The sequence below is a fragment of the Podospora anserina genome, chromosome 5, assembly GCF_000226545.1.
Source record: "Podospora anserina S mat+ genomic DNA chromosome 5, supercontig 1".
NCBI classification, from domain to species: Eukaryota; Fungi; Ascomycota; class Sordariomycetes; order Sordariales; family Podosporaceae; genus Podospora; species Podospora anserina.
This window is the reverse complement of record NW_001914837.1, coordinates 85,586-108,192: the sequence shown is the minus strand read 5'-3', so window position 1 is coordinate 108,192 and position 22,607 is coordinate 85,586. Positions and strand designations below refer to the sequence as shown.

The 22,607-nt window shown below is 53.5% G+C and overlaps 7 protein-coding genes across 7 annotated transcripts, besides 1 other annotated feature; 6 read left to right on the top strand and 1 right to left on the bottom strand.

Moving 5' to 3' along the window:
* Positions 1-621: 621 nt before the first annotated feature.
* PODANS_5_2820 (uncharacterized protein) lies at positions 622-2,091 on the top strand (the record flags this gene model as incomplete). The annotated part of the gene is made up of 1 exon (XM_001904002.1): positions 622-2,091. The coding sequence occupies one exon, from the start codon at positions 622-624 to the stop codon at positions 2,089-2,091; it is 1,470 nt and encodes a 489-aa protein (XP_001904037.1).
* A 4,184-nt stretch (positions 2,092-6,275) lies between these two features.
* PODANS_5_2830 (uncharacterized protein) lies at positions 6,276-8,067 on the top strand (the record flags this gene model as incomplete). The annotated part of the gene is made up of 2 exons (XM_001904001.1): positions 6,276-6,746; positions 6,805-8,067. 2 exons carry the CDS (start codon positions 6,276-6,278, stop codon positions 8,065-8,067), a joined length of 1,734 nt encoding a protein of 577 aa, XP_001904036.1.
* Positions 8,068-10,204: 2,137 nt separating this feature from the next.
* On the top strand, positions 10,205-12,067 carry PODANS_5_2840 (uncharacterized protein; the record flags this gene model as incomplete). The annotated part of the gene is made up of 4 exons (XM_001904000.1): positions 10,205-10,370; positions 10,667-10,908; positions 11,052-11,906; positions 11,957-12,067. The coding sequence occupies 4 exons, from the start codon at positions 10,205-10,207 to the stop codon at positions 12,065-12,067; spliced, it is 1,374 nt and encodes a 457-aa protein (XP_001904035.1).
* A 285-nt stretch (positions 12,068-12,352) lies between these two features.
* Positions 12,353-12,444, bottom strand: a tRNA (tRNA-Glu).
* A 1,112-nt stretch (positions 12,445-13,556) lies between these two features.
* On the top strand, positions 13,557-14,762 carry PODANS_5_2850 (uncharacterized protein; the record flags this gene model as incomplete). The annotated part of the gene is made up of 2 exons (XM_001903999.1): positions 13,557-14,279; positions 14,346-14,762. The coding sequence occupies 2 exons, from the start codon at positions 13,557-13,559 to the stop codon at positions 14,760-14,762; spliced, it is 1,140 nt and encodes a 379-aa protein (XP_001904034.1).
* Positions 14,763-16,230: 1,468 nt separating this feature from the next.
* On the top strand, positions 16,231-17,301 carry PODANS_5_2860 (uncharacterized protein; the record flags this gene model as incomplete). Its single annotated transcript, XM_001903998.1, has 1 exon — positions 16,231-17,301. The coding sequence occupies one exon, from the start codon at positions 16,231-16,233 to the stop codon at positions 17,299-17,301; it is 1,071 nt and encodes a 356-aa protein (XP_001904033.1).
* A 256-nt stretch (positions 17,302-17,557) lies between these two features.
* Positions 17,558-19,300, bottom strand: PODANS_5_2870 (uncharacterized protein; the record flags this gene model as incomplete). The annotated part of the gene is made up of 1 exon (XM_001903997.1): positions 17,558-19,300. The coding sequence occupies one exon, from the start codon at positions 19,298-19,300 to the stop codon at positions 17,558-17,560; it is 1,743 nt and encodes a 580-aa protein (XP_001904032.1).
* A 1,547-nt stretch (positions 19,301-20,847) lies between these two features.
* PODANS_5_2880 (uncharacterized protein) lies at positions 20,848-22,602 on the top strand (the record flags this gene model as incomplete). The annotated part of the gene is made up of 1 exon (XM_001903996.1): positions 20,848-22,602. The coding sequence occupies one exon, from the start codon at positions 20,848-20,850 to the stop codon at positions 22,600-22,602; it is 1,755 nt and encodes a 584-aa protein (XP_001904031.1).
* Positions 22,603-22,607: the final 5 nt, after the last annotated feature.

Genomic DNA, 22,607 nt, shown 5'->3' with positions numbered 1-22,607 from the left:
GCGACCATGTCACGGGATTCCGTGTACTAGCGTGTCGCTGCAACCGGCACAATCGGGGCACAATGCAAGCCTGTTGGCTGCAGAAGTGCAAATTGTGTGGGCGGTCGCCACGCCCGCAGCAGGCAGGGCGGGCTCTCATTATGAAGAGGGGGTTTTCTCCCACCCCCCGTGCCCTACCCGGTCGCGTTTCTTAAACCCAGCCCTTTCCCGTCCTGCCCAGCTCTTGGTGGACAAAGAAGACACACTGCTGCTGTCGCATCACGATAACAACAACAACACACGACAGTTTGCCATTTTCTGTCACCTCATCGCCTTACCGCTTTCCTTGGATTCGGTCCATTTTGTGGGTGTAGGTGTGTCTTCCTGTGGGGCCCCGTTACGAAAATCGCGTCAACAGGGCTGCCATAGAATCCACCCACCGCCACCCCTGGTAAGCCTCAAGGCGACCACAAACACCGATCCGCTCCATGCTCGCAATTGAGTAAGTCGAAATTCTATATCAGCAGCGCCTCCCGACATAGCGCCATAGGCACTCCCTACTGACACGCGTTACCCCGTTGCTCCTCCGACAGCTCTCTCTTCAGCGGCAGCTTTCTGGGTCAGCTGCGCAACATTGCTCTCATGACGACAACTTCACGCGACGCGGGCTCCTCGCCCCGTCGCATCACCGAACCCACCCCGCCTCAACTCAACAGTCGCCCAGTGTCCCCTCCGGCCCCGGAACCAATACCAAGGTCCCAGCCGAAGCCGGCAAGTCCCAAGGCCCGTTCATCACGCCGTGGTCCGCGGCCCGGCACCCGCATCATACGTCCCGATCCAGGCTCTCTGTACGACATCATGCACGACAATGCAGGCACTTCCCTCTACGCCATGCCCATGTGCTGGACCGACCGGCACTCGGAACTCCTTGGCGTCCAGTTCGACAGGCGCCCCACCATTGAGAAGCCTGTCCCAGAGAACCTCGACGGCAGATGGCTTGAGCCCTCCCACATGGCGCGCGTCTTGACGACAGAGCTGCAGGTGCTCGTCCAGGCCGACCCGTCGCCTACCAAGCTCTTTTGCAAGAATCGCGCCATCAAGCATGTCATGTCGACCCTCTTCCCTCACACCTTGTCCAAGGCAAAGACATCGGCCGAACTCGACCTCTTCTTCGGCATGAAGGCCTTCCGAAAAGCGGTTCGTCTGCCCTGTGTCTGGAAGAGCGCTGCCAGCCGGGATGCCTCGTTCGACTCCATGGCTACACTGGATCCACACACACTCGTGAGATCCGACTCCGAGTATGCGCCAAACCTCCCTATTCTGGCTTATGTCAACCGGTCGCAACTTGCCGCCATTCGCAAGAACCTCTTCCGCATTGCTTCTGGCCCCAACGGCATATTCAACGAGCCTGTTGCACGGCTGCAGGCCTTGCGCTCCAAGCTCTTGATCCCCGCCAACATCGACCATGACCCCTACATCGTTGCCACCCTTCTCGCTATGGCGCAAGCACACTTTTACCGCATACCCGCCTACAGTGGTAGGATGACGCCGAGCAGCTCGGCGCATGATAGCCAGAGGGGTGTTCGATTGCGCATGCCGCAGTTCCGTGACATCAAGGTCCAGCTCATCACCCACGACGAGGGACAAGAAAGCGACCCCCACTTCATTGTCTATACGGCCGTCATCACCGCGGCATTCTTGGAGAGGTTCATGACCCCTCACAAGACCCCTTTGGTCGACAGTGAAGACGGGCTCGGTATGAAGATCACCTACACGCCAGTCAAGGTGTGGCCTATTCTCGGCCTCAAGGAACGTCTTGCCAAGGCCCTCGGGTCAGAGATCTCAGGGGTTTCACCATTTGACAACCCGGAGTTCATCGACCTTCACGGCCCCCTCGTCGAGCCTGCGCCCGAGCAACTGCCTGTTTTTGCTCACATCATCAGCCAGCGCAAGCTCAAGCGGCGTCGTGATAAGGAAAGGCAACCCCTTGAGGAAATGTTGAACAGTAGTTTTGAGGAGGAGCCTCCCAGCTCGGACGACCGACCTGTGCTCAGTCCAAGTGCTAAGAGGAGACGGACGGCGAGGTCGGTTGGAACCTTGGAGGTTTGCTAGGATTGATCTTCCTAGCTTTTTGCTTTTGCTCTGCCTGATTTTCGCCGCATCATCACAACACATTCGAACATGACAGGAAAGGGATGACGGAGCTGAAATGAAACGAAAAGGGAATGAGTCGACTGTAAATAGCAAGGGGGTGTTTTTTTTTCTTTCGATTTTTGATGTATTTTACATGTGCCCACGGATACCCCGCTTTGCTTTCTTATAGCAATGGTTGGAAGCCTGGACGACGGCATAAACGCGCCTGATACGCGGTGGATATGATGAAGCATGATGGTAGGCAGGCGTTGACTGGGAGCATTACTGGATTTGGGATTACGGAGGCTTATTAGATATCTCTTGCACTTGTTATGTACAAGCTGTCGGCCATGGATGGGCCAGCAATGGTTTTGTCACAGCCTTGATGACAGCTTTTCTCTTTGGACATGACATCGGCGTTTTCTCTCATGATTGTTTTCTCCTGCCGCATTATCATGAAGGAATTGGAAAGGAAAAGTGTCCCCACTGTGGAATGCCGTCTGACAAGGGTGGCTAAGACCAAGGGTTCATTCGTCTGAAGTTGTCACGGCTGCGGCCCGTTGCAGATCCCTGCGAGCCTCATGGGATCCTGCAGCGGCAATGACATCAATCTCGGCGGAAGAAGCAACGGTGGAGCATGGGCCATCTCTTGTTGTTCTGCAGAGGAAGCTGACGATGCCTATTAGTACATAGTACCTGCTATAGCATAGCAAGCCATCAGAGCCAAATGTGAACTTGAAAAAGCAAATCGGGTTGCCAAGATTTTCAACACTACTCGCTGGGGCTGACCGGCCGATTCTGAAGGCTCGGCGAATAGCAAGATCATAAGATGATACTTGAACCAAGACAGACATGAAAGAGCCAAGGACAACACACTTTGAAGAGGTAGCGTTCCTGGAAGCTAACTACCTTCTTCGAGTACAGATATAGAACAACACTACAAAGGTACATGTAGCTGAACTGGGCACCTATTCTTGACAGGTCATTGATACTCTTTTAATGTCCGCTCGAAGGGCGAAGACGTCCAGAAAGATAAGATACTTTAGCGTGTGAAGACATCCAATTCTGCCAGTTCCGAAAAGTATTCCTTCATTGATGAACAAGCTGAACGCTTTACCATACTGGGGACATGGGAAAGAGCTGTATTTCAGGGCGACTGCTTGAGCTTTACCTAGGTATGATGACAATTATTTCGACAACAGATGAAAAGATGATACCTTCTGCCACTAGTCGTTCCGCTTCATGGAATCAAAAGCTACCGGCGAATGCATTGTATTGGATTCAAGAGACAAACATTGGTCAATGGTTCCCATCTACGTACCATGCATCACTTGCGATTTAGGGTGAACTGGGAACTGACCTGGAAACAGTGTTATAGGTACCCAAAGAAAGGCAGGAGAAAAGCATCTCGATCTGAATATCTAAGTGGGAACGGACCAGATCCCATGGACTCCCTAACATCGCAAGCATTTCCAGCTTTGTACTTACTTTATTCCGATGTTCAGGGGTAAAACAACTCCTTGCTGAAAAGGGAAGTAGCCGGATGCCTGACGACAGATCGTCAGGGCAGGGCCTTTTCCAAGTTAGATACCTGGTTGTCCCAGTTGAGCGCCTTTTCACATGCTCAAAACGTACCTGAGTCTCGAGTACGGTGACATCCTAGTTGCTAATAAAAATCACGGCCAACCTCACTTGTGAAAATCTGGGGAAGACATGTACCTATACAACGTCCTTAGCGTAGTCTGGCGGGTGCGGGGTGCATTAGCTTTTTCTTTCGGTGACCTCCTCCCCTCCATCTGTTGGTTCTGGTGTCTCCACTGGAGCCAGTTCTTGGGAGGTGTAGATTTGGCCTGTGAATGGCACCGAGAGTCTTCTTGGCAACGTAGATGGTGGTGTTTTCTTGTCTCTAATCGTGTTCAGTGTGTGAGCTGCTTCTAGGTGTCCCGGGCTCCGGGGTAAGGCAAGGCAAGTCACAGCTTGATATCAAAAACATACAAACCCTCGACCCTAACTGCCAGAAGAAATCCTTGTTTACTTTGAGATGGCATTCGCACCTCGGCAGCATCCTGACCTTGATGTGATTGACATCTGAAAGTTGGAGATGAAGGTTGATGAGTTGACTAGGTACCGGCGCCACCCGTCGTCGGAGAATTCAAATAAGAGATTCCTACTGTGATGAGCTTGGCCAGGCACTAATACACCCCCCCGCACTTGGGTTTCTCCAACAACCTGGAAGGCAGGGCAGCACGACGGTGGCAGGGGCGGTTCGTGTTCGTCATCGGGGAACATGAAGAGTCCAGGACGGGATTGTGATTGAGTGGAGGATGCTCCGAGACTCGAGACTCGAAGATCGTACGAGCTCAGTCTAGCTCTAATGCTGTGGACTTCCATGGGATATCGGCGACTGTGTACGGGTGGTGGGCCCTGGCATCTTGTGCCCTTCCGAGTCTCGGGCTTTTGTGTTGTAATTCCCGATTGCCATCGTGGAGACGTGGACGAGTCGCTATATTGGCCAACAGACTGCTTTGCAACATCGTGTCAGTCGGTGGATACCCGAGTCTGAGTTCTTTTTTCCTTGAGCCCTTGTCAAACGTTGAACTCACGAGTGGCCATTGTACAGACTACGGATGGTCTGCCGTCATAGTGCCAAGGAGCTATTCATGGATGGCGGAGCGACGAATGCCTTCCCCAGACCTGAATGGCGTCGGCTGTCGCAAACGGATTGGGAAAAGAGGGCCGGCTTCCCCGCAATATCTTCCCCAACTCTTCGACAACCCCACCCTGAGCACAACTTCCCCAGATCCGTCCGAAGTCAACCTCAGCTCAACTCCCGTCCCGTGCCTTCCAACTTCCCACGTTGCAGCAGGGACCGGGCGCTGGCACATCTCGCACCGACTGCATTGTCCGACTCTTCCACTGTCGCGGGTACACACAAGGCGCTGTATAGAATAGCCCTCGTGGGTAAGGTACCTTGACGCTCGAGGCGGTAAAAATAATAATTACCTTAGAATCACTCAGTTCTTTGAATCCAAAAGATCCACTTTTCCTCAACAGTTTCCCTGATCCTCACCACCATATCCTCGCTTGACCACCTCACACCCCGGTGATTCAGGGCCGTCGTTCCAAAATCTTTTTCTTTCCAAGGCGTTGACTGCCACTTTTACCCCTCACGCAGGACCGTTGCGAGCGCGAGTACGGATTGCGGGGAAGTGTGCCTCGATAGTGCCTTTCCTCTAGCGTACCGGCCAGTCGAGGAAATAGATCTACAGCACACGATCTACTTACCGCAACTTATTAGCTTTCTTTCTAACGGTCCAACCTATCCCCTCAAGCCGAGGCTCCTCTAGCGTCAGGCACCAAAAGCTTCTTCACATGCCCGTTGGAGTACGGTTGACGACGGCTTCGCAGTGTTTTTGTCGACTGCTTTCTTGCGCCTTTCCACTCTGCTTTCTCTTCGACTCATTAACTACTGGATGCGCGTAAGAGGGAGCGCTAGACACTCTCAGTACCACCTTCCACCATCCGCCAGACCGCCAGGTGACCACTGGCGTTCTCGGCCATTGCCATTCCCCCCCCCCCACCCCCCCCACGGCAAGGGCTGGGCGAGTGGGAGGTTTTCATACCCAACCCCCAGAATCTCGCGGTACCACCCAAGCCTCCAATGGCTGTTGGCGCAGGACCCCGGACTTCATGTCTTGCCCTAACAATCATTTGTTTCCTGGACTGTACATAGAAACCCAGAGCCGCTCAGAGTGAAACCCCAAAACCAGATCACTGCGCCTCGGAGCGGTACCGCAACGGCAGTCCGCCCGATGCTGCCCGCGGCCGCTTGCCCATCCTGTACATATCTCCTTGATGCCAGTCAGTCAGCTGGCTTGGTGGAGACCATGTCCGCGTATGTACATGGGAGCTTTTTCTGGGGAAGCCCTGCCATGCCACGGTGACCCACGATGGTGGAGTGCAGCAAGGCGGGTACAAGCTCTTGTCGTTGAGATTACAGGTGGACACAAACTCCGTGGCTGTTGAACAAGATGGAATAGCAGAAGAGCTATATAGATCTCGTCCCTCGCCGCCCTCCTTGGGTATGAGGACTCGTCAGCCAGGGAATCTCATCCATCTTCCTCTCACCCCTTCCTGTTCCCTCTTCTTGTCCGGCAAACATCATGAAGGGCGTCGCCACTCTCGTCGCCGCCGCGGCCCTCGTTGGCCAGGCCCTCACTGCCCCCCCTGAGCCTCCCACTCAGGTTTTGGAGAAGAGAGCCAGGCCCACTGTCTCGATTGCTCAGGGCAATGTTGTCGGTGTCAGCCGCATCAACACGGAAGCCTTTAATGGCATTCCGTTCGCCCAAGCCCCCGTTGGTCCTCTCCGCCTGAAGCCTCCCGTCAGAACCACCGCTTCGTTCGGCACATACGACGCTGGCGGCATCGCCGCTGCCTGCCCTCAGTTCTTGGCCGATACCGACTCGGAGGATCTGCTCGCCAAAATCATTGACACGGTTGTCAACACTGCCCTGTTTCAAAAGGCACTCAAGATCAGTGAGGACTGCTTGAACATCAACGTGATCCGCCCAGCTGGCACCAAGGCCGGCGATAAGTTGCCAGTCCTGTTTTGGATCTACGGTGGTGGTTTCGAGGTAAGCAAAAAGCCATAAGGTGGGAAAGCTCAGAACATTTGACTAACATTTCATGCAGCTTGGATGGAGCTCCATGTATGACGGAGGCCCGCTTGTCTCCAATGCCATGGCCGCCGGCAAGCCCTACGTGTTTGTTGCTGTCAACTATCGTGTGGGCGCCTTTGGCTTCATGCCCGGCAAGGAAGTCCTCCAGGACGGCTCTGCCAACCTTGGCCATCTTGACCAGCGCATGGGTCTTGAGTGGGTCGCCGACAACATTGCTGCGTTTGGCGGTGACCCAGACAAGGTCACCATCTGGGGCGAGTCGGCCGGTGCCATTTCTGTGTGGAACCAGATGTCTCTCTACGACGGCAACATCAACTACAAGGGCAAGCCCCTGTTCCGCGGTGCCATCATGAACTCGGGCAGCATTGTCCCTGCTGACCCCGTCGACTGCCCCAAGGGCCAGGAGATCTACGACACTGTGGTTGCCCGTTCCGGTTGCGGCGGTGCTGCTGACACCCTCAACTGCCTGCGCAACTTGCCCTACGAGACTTTCCTCGAGGCCGCCAACTCTGTCCCGGCCATCCTCTCCTACAGCTCGGTGGCTCTTTCTTACCTGCCTCGCCCTGACGGTGTTGCTCTGACCGACAGCGCCGACCGTCTTGTCAAGGCTGGCAAGTACGCCGCCGTGCCCATGATCATCGGCGACCAAGAAGACGAGGGCACCCTCTTCTCGCTTTTCCAGAAGAATGTCACCACCACCAGCCGCCTCGAAGACTACCTCAGGGGATACTTCTTCCACGGCGCCACCGCGCAACAGGTCAAGGGCCTGGTCAGCCAGTACTCGCCCCTGATCTCAGCCGGCTCACCCTTTGGTTCCGGCCTCTTCAACGAGATCTACCCCGGCTTCAAGCGCCTGGCTGCTCTCCTCGGCGACATCGTCTTCACGCTCACCCGCCGTGTGTTCATCGAGTACGCCATCGCCGCCAACCCCAACGTCCCCGTCTGGTCCTACCTGGCCAGCTACAACGAGGGCACCCCCATCCTGGGCACTTTCCACGGCAGCGACTTGCTGCAGGTCTTTTATGGCATCCTGCCCAACTACGCGAGCAAGAGCATCCAGAACTTTTATGCCAACTTTGTCTACAACCTCAACCCCAACGACGCGTCGGGCGGCACGAGCGCCAAGAGCAAGGTGAAGGAGAACTGGCCAACGTGGAACACCAAGGACAAAAGACTCATTCAGTTCTTCAACAACCGGAACGGGTATCTGAAGGATGATTTCCGTGAGGGGGCCAAGCAGTACATTGCTGCGAATATTGATGCTCTGCATATTTGAGGGAGCTGGCTCTGAAGGGGTTGTTTTTTTTTTTTTTTGGGTTCTTTTTCCTTTTCTTTTTTTCCCCTTGACATCATTAATGGGAACGAATGTCATCACTATCTATGGGTGGCCAGATGGAATTGCGACGGAGGATTAGGGGAAGAGAAAGGAGCGGTAATATGATCAGGCCACGCTTTGGGATAGGATAATCTTAGCCGTGAGTCTGCTGCTGGGATTCATATCTCGGCAGGAGCTGAATGAAGAAGAAAAATTTGATCAAAAGGCATTATCGTTTCCTCAGGTCTCGCAGTCGTGTGTCTTGCAACACGGACGAGCCCAAAAAAACCCGAAGCATCAGAGATACTTATCATCGGGTTCGGGTACCGCTAGTTGTCTAACGGGAAAGTGTCTTGGCAAGGTAGCGTGCGATAGATTCAGGTTGATATCGTCACGCTGGGTCAGCCAACAAGTCCGGGTACCAACGTGGCACTTGTGGCGGTTCAACGCTCGAGCCGAAGCGTGGTTCTGTCGAGTTTTCGGTACGCCTCCGAGGCTCCGAGCAATTTATTTTGTGAGGTTTGGTACCGGCGGGTGTTAAAGAGATGATGATGTCTTGCGTTGGGGGCATTTATCCGGTGTTGCCACTTGCGATCCACACTCTTGCCGGATTGATCTCTATCGGCAGGGAAATGTTCTGATTGAACAAGAACCTTTGGCTTTCAATTGCCACGTTTCCATTTATTTGTTTGTCATGATAGCTGGTGGTGTCCTGCCTAGGTGGTTAGGTAGGACGCCATAGTCCAGGCTCAGGGGGAGAAAAGGGGGGAGGGGCGGGCATTGAGCAATCTGAGTGGTTCGGATGCAGAGAACCTAAGCGGGCTGCCGATGCAAGACCCGGCAGAATAGATTGCCCGTCCTCGGGGATAAAAAACAATCGAAAGGCATTGCTTAAAATAGTGTCTTTATATAGTAGTGGCTTTTCTAGACCTTGGTGAGGTTATTGCTTCTTTAGGGACCTGGACGCAACTGGGAAAATTGATTGTGTAACTCGCCACGTGCCCTCCGCAGTGGCATTGCCTTGTCCTTGTCAGGTCCAATATCAGCAGAGGTGCATTGCGTTCCAATGGGAGGACGATTAGGTATGCAACGACATTTCTGGAACTGGGGATCGGATGTAACTGCTGGTGACTTTCCAAGGGGAAGGCAACCTGGAATTGGGGAAAGGGCCTCGGCCAGGCCCACATCGGGGATATTAAACTGTAGGATGGCTCTGTTCTATTTAGGGAATCAATATAAGTATGAGCTCCCGTCGGTCATCAACGGTGCCGTCAAGCTACCTCGGCCAGTCGACGCGCTCTGGGTCTCCCCTTCCCTCCGTCGATTCTGTTGCTTTCCTTATTCCCTTTGTTGCCCGTGTTCTTTTTTTCCGTTGATTCCTCGACACTCCGGCGGAAAAGCCCATTCAGCATGCTTCTTCGATCAGTTCTTCTTACTGTCGCCAGTGTCCAGGGGCTGGCCTTTTTGGTGGAGGGCGGCCCAACGACAGCGAGGTCAGGGAAGCCTCTGATCGTGCCGAGGTCGCATGATCTTCACGAACGGCAGCATGACGGGCAACTCCAGGGCTGGGTGAAGAGGGATCTGGTCAAGGATGGGGTGACGTTGCCTGTGAGAATTGGCTTGAAACAGGGGCGGGAAAAGGAGGAGCGGGCGCACAAGTTGCTAATGGACATGTGTGTGACTTTTCTGTTTTTCTTTCTTTTATTTGGGGAAAAGGCTGACGTGAAAACGGAGTAGATCGGATCCGAAATCGCCGAACTACGGGAAGCACTTGACTGCTCGAGAGGTGGTCGACTTCTTTGCGCCGGGAACACAGGCGGTGGGCGAGGTCAAGCAGTGGCTGAAGGCCTCGGGCGTGGAAGAAAGAAGGCTAGGATTGTCCGGGAACAAGCAGGTGAGTTTACACAGGTCGAGTGATTGGGAAGTTGAGGGCATTAACGTACTGACGGGTGCGAAATAGTGGATTCAGTTCGACGCGCCGGTTCAGGAGGTCGAGAAACTGCTTTTTGCTCGGTTTCATGTTTATGAACACCCTGAATCTGGGGTAACAAACATTGCCTGTTCAGAGTGAGCGCTTGTTTTCCAACGCAGTCCTTCCATGTCAGATCATCTTGCTGACGAAATGCTTCACAGATATCATGTTCCTCACAACATTTCGCATCACATTGATTACATAACTCCCGGCATCAAATTGATGGCTGGTGGATATGATGAGAAGATTGTCAAGAGGATGGTGGGACGGAGAGGGTCGGTCTGGTACGATAGTTGGTACGAGAAGGGAAGACGCCCGGGTGACCGCAAAGGACGAAAGAAGGGGGGCAAAGATAAGGATAAAGACAAAGACAGAGGCAAGGGAAAGGGACAGGGAGGATCAGGGGCGACAAGCACCACCAGCGTGTCTACTCCTACTGCCACCAAACCAGCCGGAAATATCCAGCCGGACCAGAATGAAGATGAGTTCGAGGTAACAGAGGGCTGTGATGTGGACATCACGCCTCAATGTATCCGAAGTAGGTTCAAAATGTTTGACTGAGAGATGTAAGCAGCTAATGGGTGATAGACCAGTATCAAATCCCAGCTGGAACGAAAGCGACTAAAGGCAACGAGTTGGGTATCTTTCAAGGTCTCGCTCAACACTACAATCAACAAGACATGGATACCTATTGGAAATATGTCGCTCCATGGATCCCGAAAGGAACTCATCCCGAACTCAAGTCGATCAACGGCGCCGAGGGCCCGATTGAGGATCCCCAGCTAGCAGGAGAAGAGGCCAATCTTGATTTCCAAGTGGCTATTCCGTTGGTATGGCCTCAAAAGACTGTTCTGTTCCAAACAGACGACGAATGGTACCAGCAAGACCAGACTCGTGCTGATACAAGATACCCTGGCTTCTTCAATAGTAAGTGGCTTCATTGCTAACGTGCGTTGATCAAAATACTGACGAGACAAAAGCCTTCTTTGACGCCATCGATGGCTCCTTTTGCACTATGGCCGCCTTCAATCAGACAGGAAATTGTGCTGACGACTCCTGCCGCGATCCCGAGTACCCGAACCCGAACAACGACAGATACGGTTACCAAGGCGACTTGATGTGCGGCACTTACCGCCCAACAAACGTCATATCTATCTCCTATTCGGGCTTCGAGCACGCCTGGCCAGAGTCCTACACCCGCAGGCAGTGCATGGAGATATTGAAGCTTTCACTGCAGGGGGTCACTGTGGTAGAGTCCTCTGGCGACTATGGCGTCGGTGGAAGGAGGGGGGACCCTCAGGCTGGCTGTTTAGGCCCGAATAGAGAGGTGTTCTCTCCAAGAATCATGGGAAACTGTCCCTATGTTTTGAGCGTGGGTGCTACACTGGTCAAGGCCGACCCCAAGAATAAGGGCAAGTTCATCGAGACAGCCACAGAGAGATTTGCTTCTGGAGGGGGATTTTCAAATGTCTTCATGAGGCCGCCATGGCAGGAGAAGCACGTGGCTGCGTATTTGAAGCGGGCCAACGTCACAGAGCTGGGATACAACCTAACGGCTACAGCAGCCTCCACGCAGTGGGGATGGGAGCCAAGTTTGCTGGGCAGTGTGCTGGGAAAAGAGAGGGGCAAGAGGTTCAACAAAGGCGGCAGAGGTTATCCTGATGTTTCGGCCATTGGAGACAATTACAGGGTTGTTCTCAGAGGATATGCTGATAGCATGAGTGGTACCTCGGTGGCGGTACCGGTTTGGGCTTCTATCCTTACTCTGATCAACGAGGAGAGATTAGTCCGAGGCAAGCGGCCAGTCGGGTTTATCCACCAAGTTTTGGTCAGTATCTCGAAGGGGGCGATGAAGAGATAATGCTAACTGCGAGGCAGTATGATCATCCCGAAGTGTTCACTGACATCACTTCTGGATCAAACCCAGGATGTGGGAGCAACGGCTTCCCGGTGAAAGAGGGTTGGGATCCAGTCACTGGACTTGGGTAACCTTCAATAAACAGTCTTGGTTTTCGTCAGAGCTCTGCTAACAGTAACATGTAACAGTACGCCCATCTATCCCAAATTATTGAAGCTGTTCCTGAGCCTGCCATAATTTCGCCACATACAATGGCGTCGATGGGTTTGAATAATGGAGTTGTGGGAGGGGGCGTTATAGGTTTGATTGAGCAAGAAAGCATAAAAATAGCGAGGTAGTCTTCCAAAAAAAAACAAAACCGCACGTGTATCAAGATGATGTGTCTGTGCAAGTGAGAAAGTGTGGGAAAAAAGAGACTCGGATACCGGGAGTCGAACCCGGGGCTGTTGAGAGAACAGACACTTCTGAGAAGTGAGAGTCAACGATGTTACCGCTACACCATACCCGATTAAATCGATATGGTCTCCGATTTGTTGACTGCAGCGACGGCGGCTAGCTTTATAAAACATGAAGCAATGGTGGGAAGTCTGATGCAATTCCGGCCCCCTGAACCCCTGGATTGCTCTAGCCGTGTGCAAGAACATTGCCCAACCCGCCAACGTTTGTTATTGGATGAAGCGGAATGTTGCAATCCTTTCAAAAGTAACCCGAGTTGGCTGCTCGTGACCAAAGAGGTCGGCAGAGCCTCATAATGATGATCTTCTTCCTCTTTTGCCAGTATGCGAGGTCCCAATGTCAGGCGGTGTCGTTCCGCACCTTACCTAAATAGCTTACATGTATGTTCAGCGCCCAGACAGCTTGTGTGACCACACGGCGCGCGTCTAACACCGGTCTATCCACAATAATTGGTCCCCAAAGTCTACCTGAGGCGCAGCACTTGAAACATCTGGATTGTTCTGGCCGGCGCCGCGCCGTGAAAGACACTTCCTGGAGTTTTTCGTCCGTCTTTCAGTTAACTCGGTGTCTTCGTGGCTCGGTGGCGTCACGCCATGCATGTACATCACCGGGTGCTTCTTAGCTTCGATAGGTGAGCGACGTACCAGCCATCGGAAGGGACCCCTTGGTGGCGTGGCAGAGACCGAATCGGTAGCTCAGATACTGACATCTCACAGAAAGCATGAGAGACGACTGACTGCCAAGGGGGGGATCTCAACAAGACGTCAGGTATATGATGCTGATTTAGAAAAGAGGCGTTCTGCCAAGGGTACCACTGGAACTCCGCGCCATGGTCTGCGGTGTTCAGTCTTCTGTCAGTGGCTTCCACGGGTCCAACAATGTCGCACCACATCTGACTTAGGCTTCCCGTGCGGGATGAGGTAAAAAAGAAGAAATACCAGGGCTCGGCATGCAATAAATGACCGGTGCTAGCTTCTGAGAGGCTGTCGCCAAGGAAGCGCGTTTTGCGCGATGCCTATTACGGCGCAGCCACACCTGTTCAAGGGACGGGGGTCTGTTCAGCTGAGATGCGGACCAGGACTAACGGGCCCGGTCACACTGGACACTCCCTGTCTTTCCCAGAACATCTCACTTTCCTGTGTTATGTAGGGAATTGCTGAAGAAATGGCGGAACAATCATCACCGAGATCTCATGATAGAAGACAACAGTACCGCGATGGACTGCCCCCTTTCTCGCTCCCGCCGTCATCCGGCTTTCCGCTTTCTGGGGCCGACGATAGAAGCCCCCAGGCAAGCGACCTACACTCCCCCAGCTCTGCCTACTCTTTATCCGCTACCAGCAGCCCCGGGTTCCAACCGGCGTGGAATTCAAAGCTGTCTTCACAACACCAAGACTCGGGATCCCAGGAACAGTATTACGCACGGAAGCCATTGCCCGGATCTCCGCCACAATCATCCTCTCCATCCCGATTCGGAGGTCAGCTTCCTCCCATCACCAGTCTTCTTCCGCCCGCTTCCCAGTATCCCCCCTCACTACATCCAAGCCATTATCCTGCGCATAGTGGGCCTCTAGCTCCGCCCGCCGGAATGGTAGCTCATCAGCATCAAGGGTATATGCCCCAAGGATTTGGTCAACCGCCTCCGTCACTCCCATCAATAGGCAGTTCAGGTGGGCCGTATCATGAGTTCAACGTGCGGGTAGGAGGGAGTGTCTATCCGGTGTCAAGAGAGTCCTCTCAGCAAGATCGACCATTCAAATGTGATATTTGCACTCAGTGTTTCAGCCGAAACCACGATCTCAAACGACACAGAAGGATACACTCAGCCACAAAACCGTTTCCTTGTCCTCACTGCGACAAGTGCTTTTCACGCAAAGATGCCCTCAAGGTATGTCTTTTGGCTGTCTTGTACCTATTAACGAAACTGACTAAAGAAAACTTGCCATTGCTTCAGAGACATCGATACGTCAAGGCGTGCAGTGGCAAGAAATCAAACCTGGGGTCTGAATCCTCTTCTGCAATACCGACAGGCGAAGCCTCAACTGCGGCCGAGGAGGACGAAGACGACGATGATGAGCAAGATGCTCCAGAGTCACCCTCATTGCTACCTCGAAAATCAATTCCATCCACCCATTCACAGCCACAGTTGACCATGAAGGAGTTAAAGCCAAAGGAGCCAAAGGTACCCAGGTCCATGTCATCCAAGTTTACTTTTACTAGGCCATCACCAAAGATCATAGTGCCAGCTCTGACATCAACAGCCTTGACTCTTGCCATCCCGTCTACACAGCTTGGAAAACGGTGGATCATCTACACGCTCGAGGAAGGCGAGGCTTCTGCGCCGGAATATCGCCCGTCGCAAGATGCCTAGCGTCTCACAGCTTCACCGTCAAGTCCGATTCGGTACCAGAATGCACAAATCCCGAATGAGATCACGAGCGGGTGAGATCAGGGCTTAAATAGACACCGGGATGATGTCAACAGGTTTACTGCCTAGGTACCAAAACGACACTCGATAGCGTCAGCAAAATGGAACAGCAAGAGTATGGAGGAAAATGGACGCAGAAAAGACAACACTTGGAAGGGCTCACGCCCGAAGAGGTCAGAGTAAACAACACAGAGATGTTCAGCAATGAATAACGATACATATAACAAGCAGCCAACTTGACTTTACGGGCGGGGGTAAGGGGATCATGGCTTTATTGGCGTTTGAGTGAGGGAGATCTGTCGATAGGGCTTACACAGCTACTTTCAATTTGTAAATGAATAGAGATGGAAATATACATACCTACTGAAACTCGGGGGTACCAGGTATTTAACCCCCTGTTTTCTCAGCACTCGAAACAGCGGAGCCTCAATAAGTTAGATACGCAAGGTAGGTAGGTAGGGTCGAGTACAGCGTACCCGCAACTGTTTGAATCACTCAAGAACAGTACCTCGGTTAAATGCGCTTATCACTGGAGGAAGGCTCGGGCAGCCAGCTTCCCAATCTATGGATAGAAACTTGTTCGAAAACTGAACTCTTGCCCACTTGCTTATAGCTAGCTATCTTCCTGCCCAGTAAATGTTGATCCCTCACCCCCCTTTCAACAACCTACCTCCGGCATTCCCCTTGCCTCTACCGACAGCGGAACTCACATCCGAATGCCCCACTCAATCTAGAGCAATCTGCCGGTGTCAACGAGGTTTGCCGAGCAAGAAGCGAGAGAGCTTGATATGCAGCACACAAGCCCATCCAATTGCTTAACTGCCGTGACAGCCTGTTGTTTCCTGGTCTGTCCTCGGGTTCGGAAGGAGAGCCGAGTAGTGCACAGGGATTTAGACGAAGCTTAAATGAAAGGCCACCAACCCGAGTACTTGCTAGAGATTGTCTTCCTACTTACAGTTTGATCAGGCCTTGTATGACATCCTGGCGGCAACCAATCGGTATCAAAGTTGCCGCATGTGGCAGAATGGATGTGTCCTCTGTTTACCTAGTGATTGTTCAACAGCCAGTAAAAGATCTTTGAGAGGTAGAAACATTTGATTGAGGGGAGGGAGAAGTATGGTTATTGGACGAAGGAAACACTCAAGAATGCGGGGATATAGAGCTGGGACGAAGGCCCAAGCAGGTCATGCCGACGTGGATGATGTCTGGATAAAGGGGAGCTATCAACGCGGTGGCGGCAACCACGCTGGGAATGCATCCTGTAGGCCGGCTGCCGCTCTGACCGAAGGTTGAATGACAAGAATAGCAGAATAAAAAGACCCGTCAGGTATTTAGACCTGGACTCGACCTGTTTTGTAGCCTTGTCTTGTTCCCACGATCATCGTGGATCATCGTCATCACAAAGAACATCATGAAGTGGAACTCCCTCGCCGCACTTGGGTTTGCTGCCCCGGCCCAAGCGTACCTCCGTTTCGGGTGCGCAACCTTGACGGTTCAGCGCCTTGATCCCATCGTCGAGCCTGGAAAGGTCCCCTCGTCTCATGTCCACCAAATCATTGGCGGGAACGCCTTTAACGCAACCATGGACCCCAAGGTTGACATCGCCGAGAAGGCCACTTGCACCACTTGTTCCTTCAGGTGGGTATCCTTACCTCTCATCGAATGTCGTCATCTTCACACCAGGCTAACCCAATTTACAAGCGAGGACTTTACCAACTACTGGACCGCCGTCATGTACTTCAAAGCCCGCAACGGCTCCTACAAGCGCGTGGGACAATACCCCAACGCCCTACTCGGCTCCTTGACAGGGGGCATGACAGTCTACTACCTCCAGCAAGACTTCAACTCCAACGGTAAGCAAAAGATCACCGCCTTCAAGCCCGGCTTCCGCATGACCGTCGGCTCGCCCACCGCCACCAACGGCAACAACCCCGGCCTCCGCTACACCTGCCTCAAGGACGTCATGACCCGCTTCCCCGAAACGGCCGATTTCCCCAAGGAGCCCTGCCCAGCCGGCATCATGGCCATTCACCACTTCCCCGCCTGCTGGGACGGCAAGAATCTCGACAGCCCTAACCACCAAGACCACATGTACAACACCGGTAAGGGTGCCTTCACCAACGCCGGCCCATGCCCCTCCAGCCATCCCGTCCGGATGCCGCAGGTGGCGTTGGAGACAATGTGGGACACCACCCCCTTCAACAACAAGGACCTCTGGCCTACAGATGGCTCTCAGCCTTTTGTCTGGAGTTATGGCGATAGCAAGGGATACGGGACCCATGCCGATTATCTGTTTGGTTGGAAGGGCGATTCTCTGCAGAGAGCCATGGACTCGACGCCGCTGTTGAGCAACGGGATCAAGTCGCAGAGCGTGGCGCAGGCCAATAACTGCAAGCTGCAGACCACGACCGTGAAGGAGAATATCGATGGCTGTAAGTTTTCCCCTCTTGATTGCTTGCTCTGTAGAGAAAGTTCAGACTAACAAGAGTAACAGGGCTTGACAAGCTTCCTGGCATGTGAACGAACTGAAATCTGATATGGAGGGTGTGGAAACGCGTGCGAGAGAGTGTCTGAAGGAACAGTCTTTACATAGTGCCTAATAGTGTCTATCGCGAGAACGTATATATCTCGGATGCTGAGTCGTGGCTATTGAAGTCATGGGTAGTGCAAGAACTCGACGCGAACAGCTAAGGTATCCAGGTTCAGCTCCAGAGAAACAAACTGTTGCAAACCGTCCATTAGGCCTGCCCCAAGTGACTCTGCACTCGTGTGCTACCTGCAACTGACCCGCCTTGAGATCCTTCACCCCTTTCGATCCCTTCGGACAAATAGATTCCGGAGCCAGACCCCGTGGTGTATACCTTGTTGGGTCTTTGCATCTCGACCTCTACCCGTGTGATCCGATCGTCTGCACCAACCCCACTCTCGGTGTCAACTCTTACCTCAATATCCCTGACCTCTCTCAAAATCTCGCTGACAGTGGCATCGCCCCTGACACCCCTGAAGATGCCACCACCGAACACCTTGCCCGTCTCCAAAGGGCTGAGCGTAACCGGCTTCTCAAGCCTCCACCAACCCCAACTGAGACTCGCCACAAAGAGCAACCCCAGTATTGCAACCGCCAACGCTGGGCCCAGATACTGCTTCTCGCTCCAAAACACCAAGACCGGAACCGTTTTGGTGACTTCAAAGCTCTGCCTCTCGGTACCCCTGCCCACTCGCTCGGCCACACGAAACTGCCACTCGTGCAGATTTGCAAGCACATATTCTGTCGGGCTGTCCCAGCTCAGCCCACAGCTGATGAGACTGTGGTTCCCAAAATCCCAAGGCTCAGCCCTGAAGAAGACGTCGGCCAATGTTCCCGGCCCCGGTCCAGCAAAGAGCCATTTCTTGAGGGTCGGATTGAAGGTTGTGGTCGCATTATCGTACATGTGCCCAGAGACAAAGGCTTGCAGGCCGGCGAGCGGACCGACTCCCGAGTTGATCGGCGTGGTGAGGGAGTCACCGGCGGAAATGTATGGTGAAATGATGGGCAGTGATTGATTGAACTTGAGAGCAGAGTGATCAAACCACGCGGTGGAATTTTGGATGATGACGGGATGTTCCACCACGGCGGCGGTAATGTTGCAGCGATCGATTTTGACAGTGGCTTGGCAGTTGCCCTCGAGCTTGTCAATGTGTTTAGTCAAGAGAGTGAGTAATGGTTCGGACCGTTCGTCAGCAACTAGCTCGGCTCGGATGTGGAAGACGGTGGCTTTGTGTGAGGCGTTTGTTGACAAGTCCAGGGGCTGGTAAGTGGTAGGGGCACACGTGTACACAAACCCCGCACCGCGGACCGACCCGGAGCAAGTGCCATCGCATACATATCCTTCCGTAGATGGTACAGTGATGGAGTCATTGCGGTACCAGGCTTGGGTTTGCGACATGACCCTCCTGTTGTGAATGACTGTCCTGTCTGACTGCCAGTTTCCCGACCATCCATCAGGTATTCTGTTGGCAATGTCAAAGAACATGTTCTGCTGGACAACCCGGTTCTGAGCCAAGGTATGGGTTGATCGCTGAAACAGAGGGCCCGAAGCAAACTGAACGAGGTATGCGATGGTACAGATGAGGGTTACTTTGCGAGCTTCGGAGCCGGACTTGATGGCGGGCCAGAAGCCGAGACCGCGGCCATGATCCCAGATGTAATGAAGCTGGGAGAGTTGAGTGCCGCCCGAAGCACGGAGCCAGAAACGTACGGCAATGCCTGCGGCCAGAGCAGAGCTGAAAGCCACATTAGAGATGGCCGAAAAGATGGCGAGCCACACAGCCGGGCTGATGCGCCAGGTTGAGACTTCTTGATCGTGAGAGACGGTGACAACGACGGCTGAGCAGATAATACAAATAAGAATGGCTGAGAGCGCCACGATTTCGAGCCAGGGGGTCCATGTGCGGATGGATCTCTTTTCCTTTGGCTTTTCGTGAATATCGACATCTACCATGGTGATAGAGTGAACAAATCAATTCGAGGTAGACAGACAAATCAGTTAGCCAGGGAGGACCACGAGGGTGACGACGATCGGGTTTGCCATGAGTGATGGGGTCAGTGCTATATAACGAGCCTTCCAGACAAGGCTTCGGGCTTCTCGAAAAGGAAAAGAGATCTCCTTGCGGGTCATCTAGAAGAGCGACAGGCAGAAAATAAGCATCTCACCCTGTTCTCAGATAATGCACGTACTATACTTGCCGGTAAAAGGGTGTCATCGGGGTTCAATGCCGCACCGCAACGGCGGGGGGTCTTCAGCTGGTTCTTTCACCAAGCAGTCTTGCCCCATGATTGGCCGCGGTTCTGTAGACAAGCTGTAACGATCAACATCCGTCTCGATTATGAGTGGCCACGACGGTTGCACCCAGAAGTGAGCTTAATATGTTGCCGCGGCACAGCCATTCAGGGGGGTTACTGGCCTAGACCACAGCGACCGGCATTTCCCTTCACATGGACCCTGGCGGGCGAGAAGGAGGAGTAGTTCTTGGATCTGTGGATTACCCCGAGGAGTTATCATCGAGGCGTGTTCGGGTTATGCCATCTTGTTGTGGTGCAGTGGTAGTGGCAGTGGGTAGGTATGGTTCCCATCGCCAGCCTTGCGATTGAGAGACATGGATAGTTGTGGCTGCTCGTGAGCACTATGGTGTTTTTGCAAGATATCGCAGTGGCCAAAGACGTTAACTGCAAGTGTCCGTCTTTCCAGTCGTGTGGGTTGCAATGGGGAGTTGCATCATGAGTTCTTGGCGGAGGTGTAAAGTTGGATACAACGGTGACGGTCTGCTTGCATCTCGGTCAGTGATGTCTTGCAGGAGCGGAGCGTAGACTCACCAATCCTTGCTCATCACCAGAGAGAAAGTTATCGTAGAGACCTTTTGCTGTTATAAGCGTGAAGACATGTCGGCGATCCCAGGCAATGAAAGCACTTCCAATCAAAAAAAAGATGAACAGTCGTTGGAGTAAGAATATCCAGAGTGGACTCTCCGAGAGACTGACTGACTTGGCAGCTCCAGGCGGAATGCGGGGAAGCGGGGTATAGCAAGGGGCAGAACTGGGGTATGACCCTAACCCTGGTCCATGTCACCCGACTGAGAGCAAGCAGCGCTGGCAATCGTCAACCGTCGCAACGCGGGGGATGTTGGACCTTGAATCGCACCACGCCCATCCGTTGCCATCAGTCAAACGAACCGAGGCTGGCTTGAATCTTGGCGTTGCACCGCGCGTGACGCCGCCATGGGGCTACCAGTCTTAATCCTGCTCGGCCCTTCCTGAGCATATGTTTGGTCTTGTCCTTTGTTATTCTTCTCAGTCGCCATTGCCAGTGCTTACACTACAAAATTCAGGCCAAATTCCAGCGTCGGTGCCGAATCCAACCGAACGAACCGAGCTGACACCGCCTCAAAGCACCTGCTTTGCCCCGATACACCCATTCCGAGCGATCCGAGTATCTCCTCTTCGACAATTGCTCGATAACTTCATCCCGTCAACCACCCCTCTCCAACGACAATGCCCAAACGACACCCGTCCGCGGGCAAGGCCCAAAAGCCCGTCATCATTGTCGGCGCAGGCCTCGCCGGTCTCGTCGCTGCCTTTGAGCTCTCCCGTCTTCGCATTCCCGTCCTTCTCCTCGATCAAGAAAACGCAAACAATGTTGGCGGCCAAGCGTTTTGGTCTTTGGGAGGCATCTTCTGCGTCGACTCTTCCTACCAACGAAGAATGGGCATCAAGGATTCCAGAGAGCTGGCAATGAAGGACTGGTTCAACTCGGCCCAGTTTGACCGCGAGAAGGAGGATTACTGGCCACGAAAGTGGGCGGAGGCATTCGTCAATTTCGCTACTGATGAAATGGAGGACTACGTCAAAGCTCGAGGACTGGGGTTCTTGGTGAACGTTGGCTGGGCTGAAAGAGGTGATGGACGAGCAGATGGTCATGGAAACACGGTGCCCAGATTCCATTTGACTTGGGGGACTGGCCCTGAGGTTGTTAGGGTCTTTGCCGAGCCAGTGAAGAAGGCCGCCAAGAAGGGGACCGTCGAGTTCAGACACCGACACCGTGTCGACGAGATTATTTTGGATGAGCTTACAGGGAGAGCAGTGGGTGTGAAGGGAAGCATACTCGAAGAGGACAACTCTCCTCGAGGTGTCAAGTCGTCAAGAACCGTAGTCGACCAATTTGAGATTCACGGAGCTGCCGTCCTCGTCACATCGGGGGGCATCGGTGGAAATGTTGACAAGGTGAAAGCCGCGTGGCCCGTCGACAGACTGGGCCCCAAGGTCCCCCAAAACTTTGTCATTGGGGTGCCGCATCATGTTGACGGGAGGATGATCGACATTACAGAAAGTGCCGGCGCGAACATCATCAACCGGGATCGCATGTGGCATTACACAGAAGGGTTGGCAAACTGGAACCCCATTTGGCCTGGCCACGGGATTCGTGTGCTGCCTGCACCATCGTCTCTGTGGCTCGATGCCAACGGCAAGCGGCTGCCCAACCACCTCTTCCCTGGCTGTGACACCCTCGGCACGCTCAAGTATATTTGCTCCACCGGTCACGACTATACTTGGTTTATTACCGACCAGGCTATCGTTGCGCGCGAGTTTGCCCTGTCAGGGTCGGAACAAAACCCAGATGTCACTGGAAAGTCTGTCTGGGGTGTCTTGACACAGCGCGTTCTTTCCAAGAAGGGCACCGTTCCCGTGCAAAACTTCGTCAAGCATGGTGTCGACTTTGTAGTCAAGGACAATCTGGAGGACTTGGTGGAGGGAATGAACCAGCTGGTGGCCAAGATCCCGGGAGGCGTGCCCCTCGACTACCAGAAGATCAAGGACGTGGTCGAGACCCGAGACAGCCAGTTCGACAACCCCTTCTCCAAGGATGCCCAGACCATGCTCATCAACTCGGCGAGAACCTACTGGCCCGATAAGCGCAGCCGCATTGCGCCACCGCACAAGCTGTTGGACAAGAAGAAGAGCGGGCCTCTCATCGCAGTCCGTATGAACCTGTTGACAAGAAAGACACTGGGCGGTATTGAAACAAACTTGAAGAGCCAGGTGATGAAGGCTGATGGCAGCGTCTTCAAGGGTTTGTATGCTGCAGGAGAGGTCGCCGGATTTGGAGGTGGAGGCGTGCACGGCTACAACAGTCTGGAGGGGACCTTTTTGGGCGGGTGCATCTTTTCTGGAAGGACGGCCGGCCTAGGCATTGCAGAAGAACTGGGCTACGATATCAGGAAGGCGAGCAATGTCCGGGCGCGCCTCTGAAGGAC